We start from the raw sequence: 6,037 nt of genomic DNA on the forward strand, positions 1-6,037 counted from the left end.
TCCAGCTCCGCGTTTTCTTCTATTTAATTATATTATTTCTCAACTCATCTCTATTTCCCATTATTACTTTAATATTCATTATTTATTTAACTTTTCATGATAAACTATGAATATTGCAACTTCTTTATTTTAATTTAAATGATTTTATGGAGATAGGAAAATCCCTTATAATCTGGGGATATTATAATGACCCACTTTATACGATATCTATTTTTTTAAAATTTAATTGGAATAGGACTATCTCGGTGATTCGTGAATATCTGCTTCTCAATTTCATCTATTGACAGTTTGTTTGTACACATAAATTTTTGCATTAATATCTTTGCATACTCAATTACTACTATCAGTACTTTAGTATTTTAATTTACCTTATCTTAAATACACAATTGCGATATTTCAGTGTTGTATAGAGTTCTCTTTAAATTTCATGAGTTTCTCATTTTAATTAAACTGAATCTCTCAAAGTCTTCATTTAATCTTGTTTAAATTTGTACTTTCGATCTTATGAATTCCACCTCGAATGTTGCAATATATATAAATTTCTTAGGTTATTATTCGTCTACAAGTATCAATTAATTCCTTCATCAACTTTTGTTGATGTTATTCTTGCAATCATAGAATTTTGGTTTGTTGTCTTATTTGGTAATTTCACATAAATTTGTTAGTTGGCCCGCATCCCCACCCTCTTTCTTCACAACGATCTTGTCAACGCATCATCTATCCCAACTTCAATGTTTACGTTTCTCTTAACTTTTAAGTTACTTTAAAATTTTCACTAATTCCATTAATCAAACTTGAAGGTTCACCTAAATTGCCTTATTAGAAATATTTTATCTAATCTGCTGACTTTTACACTTATAATAAATCAACTCCCAAAGGTCTTATAATATGTTAACGCTTTCCTCATATTTATAATAAGTTAATAAATTTTCTCACAAAAAATAATGTCTTTCAAATATTTTGTAAACCACACGATGTGACGAGTTATGTGGACCATCCGACGACCTAAGTAATTATGGAGGCCTATATAATTATCGAAGTCCTCGCATGGAAATCATAATACGTGCAATTGTGTGTCATAATATAGAATTGTAAGTAGTGGAAATAACGGTACAAATGCAGAAATGATAAGGACATGGTGGATACGCCGCTGGTACATCCTATATATAAGTGCCCTTATCGGATTTGCATTTAGACGTTGCTTTGACTATTCAAAGTTCTGTATTATGATTAATTTTAAAAATTATATTTAAAATTTTCCGTTCCTCAAAATGTAATAGTTTTATTATATTATTCTTTAATTTCGGGACGAAATTCCCTAAAGTAGGGTAGACTGTAACAACTCGGGTTTTCGAACTATATTTTATATCCGTTACCCGACCCACTTTCATATCCATAAAATATCGCGTGTATCAAGTAAATTAATTATTATTATCTTATGGTTTAATTAATTATATAAAAATATAATTATAACTTTCATATTTTGACAAAAATTACCCAAACTAAAACTTTTACCCAACTTCGTTTCCACCTTTCATCTCCAGGGACTAATGTGCAAATATATTATTATATTATTATAACATATCAGATTCAAATAGCCCATTTGGTGACCCATAACCAAACCTGTAACCCGTATTTAACCCTAAACCCTAACTTGTTTCTTAACTTCCGCCATAATTCTCGCTTTATAGTTGGAATTGATTTGCTCCAATCGTTTATATGCTAAATTAGTGTACCGACGTTTTAATAAAAGAAATTTATCAAAAACGATCCTTATTATGTTAATATAGGAACCGGCTACACCCTTATAGTGAGATACGATTTAGGGTTGATGATAACCTAATTAATCTCATATATACCTTCCTCTTCACCCTTCGATCCATAACCCTCAACCCAATTAAGTTTTCATCATCAATTGCCTGCGTCTTCGTCATCCCGTGGGCCGGATGTTCCTCGCTTAATACAACAGTTCGTAATCAGTGATAAGGTAATTAAGTGGCATGGTTATGTTCATCGTGTTTCATTAATCAATAGCCCTAACTCTAATCAATCAAACATAATCGGGTTTAAATAATTGAGATTTCTAGGGTTTATGTTCAATTGGGTTATATCTGTTTCAATATTTATTAAATCGTTTTCATCTTTAAATAACTAAAACACCTAGAATAGTGGCTAAGTGTGTGCGGGTCTTGTGGGGCGGCCGTCTGCCCAGGTTCAAGCACTGCCAGCTCCTCCTTTTTGTTTCTTTTATTTTGTTATTGTTTTTAATGATGTTAAAAGATTTATAAGTAATTATAATTAATATTAATATCAAATAAACATTATTTTTTTATTGAAACCCAACACTTTAATCCTGGTTTCTCGTGGTTGGATGTTTTTTGTAAATTTGTTTATATTAATTTTATACAAAAATATATATACATTATATATATATATATATATATATATCACTTTAAAAGTTGTAACTATTGTATTATTAAGCGTATTAGCTATATTCAAAATATTAGACTCTCGTTAAAGATTCTAAAATATATTTTTTTTTAATATGGTATAGCTCAATTCATATTTATATATTAAACTAATTATATAAAAAATTTGGATTAGATGTTATTTAAGTGTAGTACAAAGATGACTTATAAAATATAAAAGTAATGACTATTATAACTAAATGATAAGATTGTTATCGCAATATTATTATCAATAGAAATCCAATCGATCAATCTATAATATGATAACCGTTCTAATCTCAATCATAACTCAATCTCCATCAAAATCTTAATTTATTTAATCATGTTATATCTCTTATAATTAATTCTAATTATTATAATTTAACTAGGAATCCTTGTCGGTGTATCCCGAAGGGTTCATCATTCTCACATTATCATTTATAATTCTTTCATCCGTTCAGGTGAGTAATCACTCCCCTATTTTACTTGTTTTCAAATGTTTTGGGGACACTTGCGTACCATTTATCATATTATTTATCTTATTATTTCTCAAACGCAAACTGTGATCTTTGTGTTGTGTATCAATTGAATGATTGCCTGTTACTTACTATTTGCTTACTTGCTTACTTGAATCGCATTCGGAGAGGTCCGACATAATCTCATTATAGTATGATCATACGACCTTCGTAGTGGCCGGAGCCCGATCGCATTGGCAATGGTTTCACCGAAACCTCATTTTTTTGGTAACCAATGCCCATTCGCATGGCAACGGTTTAGCCCTTTCTTTATGGTTGATTGTTTATATATGTACTACGGTTAAATTGTTTATACTCACAGATAACAGTTTTGCCTATTTTTATTCACTTATATCATTATATATTATTACCACTTTTGTTTGCGTCAAAACTGGTGATCTACTCAATCAACATGTGTTGTTGACAAACATATATTTTGTACGCATTTGCAGGTTATAGATTTGGATTGCTTATCGAACTGAAGCTCACATAGAGATGACTTTAGGATAAAACATATACAATAATAGTTGGTTTTGTATTTGTAATTTTCTTTATTTTTGTTGTATATGAATGTTGTTTGATAATAAATAAATTAATTAGATATTGTCGCTTTATAATTTCATGATAGTAACCTTGTGAGTTGTGACAATCAGTTCACGCCCCGGTATTTCCGCCGTAGGTTGGGGTGTGACAGAAGCTACCATAAAAAAGAAGCTCAGTTAACCATTTTATTATAATATTAGTAATAAGTAATAAAAATAATTTTGTAACCTAAAGCTTTGGTTAATAAATATTTCCACTATCCATTATGTCGATGTTGTCTAATAAAAATAATTTTGTAACCTATACAATTTGCTGTTCTTAAACCATAGTTGGCCCAATTCAAATTAATTTGTTCCTTGGTAGAGGGGTATGCGCTTTACTTGTTTATTTTTATGTAAAAAATAAGAAATAATAAGTGATATTATGTTGTAATGTAGAAAGTATATGTTACACCTGGAGTTCATCTTCATCAAAGAAAAGATGCGGTGGTTCGTTCACAAGATTTACCTGCCCTGACCCTACCCAGTTGGCTCAGACAGAGGCGGATCCAGAATACTTTTATACGGTGGGCACAATACGAACTGACACAATAAAACAACAAAAAAATAGTGTTAAAATAACCATTCATTAAATTTTCAAAATAAAATTCAAAGTACATCGATTACAATTGTCCTCTACGTGTTTTCAACTTTTGGAAACGCTCGATTACAAGCACAAACCACATTCAACAAAGTGGCCATCTTATCAAAAAAACGCACAAGACTCAAATGTTTTTTGACAACCGCCACAACCACCAACTGAAGATGTTGAGCAAAACAATGCACATAATACGATGATTTGTTTTCTTCCAAAAACTTTGCCTTCAACCCATTATATTCATCACGCATGTTTCTTGCTCCATCATAACCTTGACCTCTTAACCGGCTCAAACTCAAGTTATGTTTTGCAAAAAAAGTGTCAATAGACGACTTCAAAACTGAAGAAAATGCTTCCATCACTTGTACAAGTCCCACAAACCTCTCTTTAATAAGTCCATGTGTATCAACATATCTCAAAACAATCGCCATTTGTTCTTTCTCGGATACATCACTAGACTCATCAACTACTAGCGCGAACACATCATCACATATTTCATCAAAGAGACGTTTAAGCGCTTCTTCTTTAAAACAATGAGCAACATCCTTTTGAGTACTTGGAGATAAATATTTGTTATTTCCTAATTCTTTTGGTAACTTTTTTAGTTCAACATTTTGACTTATGATTAATTAATTCCAAAAATTTCCTTTAAAACTAGAAGTCTCACTCTCATCATGACCTCGAAATGGTAATGCGCATTTTAAGCAGAACCTACAAACATCAACCGTAGCAATCAGTCGAATTTGATTTGCTTTCCTCACAATATCATCTTGTTTATTGGTAGCAACACTAAGAGACTGAGCTTGGTTTACTAGATCTTCACATCTTTGTAGGGCTTTATTATGAAAACTATTAACATCACCAACATGTTTATCAAATCTTGGTTCTTTCCAATTCTTATAGCCCGTTGTAATATATGCATTACGTCCACCTTCAGTAGAGTTTCCAATCCCGATAGTGTCTCTACATAAATAACAACATAAACAAAATACTTTGTCTGCTTTTACACTATAATCTAGCCATCTGCGATGTGAATCAAACCAAGAAGGTTGGAAGCTGCGGTATTTATCCCCGTACATTGATTTTGGAAACTCATGATCGTGTGGTTGGCATGGTCCTTTTAACCAATATTTTCTCCTTATCTCATCTCTTTGATTTGGATGGTAATTAGAAATTTTTATCCTATCAATGGGATCCATGGAAGATTATCCAAATCAACTAACTTAGGCATAGTTGGAGTAGAGATGACCATCACTACTACTTGATGGAATTTCACTTGATGATGAAACCTTTCTTTTTAAGAAATTGTTAAGAGTTCCTAGATTATAACTAAATAAATCAATTTACACAGCAACAAAACAAAAATAATTATCACATATTCACAATTATATAAGAGGGTAAACATGAGTACCTTGTTTTTGTTTTACTTGTGAAGACATCACCGGTTTACTAAATACTAAACGGGCAATTCACCAAATAAGCTAAAAAGGATCTACACAAAATTATGTAAACAAGAAAAGGTAAGGCATGTTTGCTACATCTTTCAAGGCCTATAAAAATTATAGACCGAACAATTTAATTAAAAAAACTTAGCTATTAGCATTTAACAAGATTATAAAACATTATAAAATTGTTATATGGACAGTGGACTATCAAACTTTAGCAAATAATAAACAAACAAACAATAATAATGATAATGACTTAATGAGAACTTGACCCAAAAAAATATATATAGACACAACAGTTGCTTCCGTGGTGCTACTTTTTCCAAAAAAAAACAAACAAACAACTTAGAGTATATTATGGTACCGCTTTCATGACCACTATTTTAACAAATAAAAATCAATTAAATTCAACTATTCAACAAAGATAGACTAAGACAATCGGGCATCAGAC

The 6,037-nt window shown here is 30.8% G+C and overlaps 1 protein-coding gene across 1 annotated transcript; it reads right to left on the bottom strand.

Annotated features, from left to right (window-relative positions):
- Positions 1 to 4,179: 4,179 nt before the first annotated feature.
- LOC143566280 (uncharacterized) lies at positions 4,180 to 5,340 on the bottom strand. Its single transcript, XM_077053023.1, has 3 exons — positions 5,219 to 5,340; positions 4,861 to 5,104; positions 4,180 to 4,737 (listed from the first exon to the last, which is right to left on the bottom strand). The coding sequence occupies exons 1-3, from the start codon at positions 5,338 to 5,340 to the stop codon at positions 4,180 to 4,182; spliced, it is 924 nt and encodes a 307-aa protein (XP_076909138.1).
- Positions 5,341 to 6,037: the final 697 nt, after the last annotated feature.

The sequence above is a fragment of the Bidens hawaiensis genome, unplaced genomic scaffold (genome assembly GCF_021521415.1).
Source record: "Bidens hawaiensis isolate Kalapana, Puna unplaced genomic scaffold, B.hawaiensis_p1.1 tig00022869_1, whole genome shotgun sequence".
Classification (NCBI taxonomy): Eukaryota; Viridiplantae; Streptophyta; class Magnoliopsida; order Asterales; family Asteraceae; genus Bidens; species Bidens hawaiensis.

Excerpts from the sequence above, each read along its gene's own strand:
- LOC143566280 (XM_077053023.1), bottom strand. The coding sequence starts at position 5,340 with ATGGATCCCATTGATAGGATAAAAATTTCTAATTACCATCCAAATCAA. Across the intron at positions 5,105-5,218 it reads CATGAGTTTCCAAAATCAAT|AGACACTATCGGGATTGGAA; the intron begins GTACGGGGATAA and ends TTATTTATGTAG. Across the intron at positions 4,738-4,860 it reads GACTGATTGCTACGGTTGAT|TTACCAAAAGAATTAGGAAA; the intron begins GTTTGTAGGTTC and ends GAACTAAAAAAG.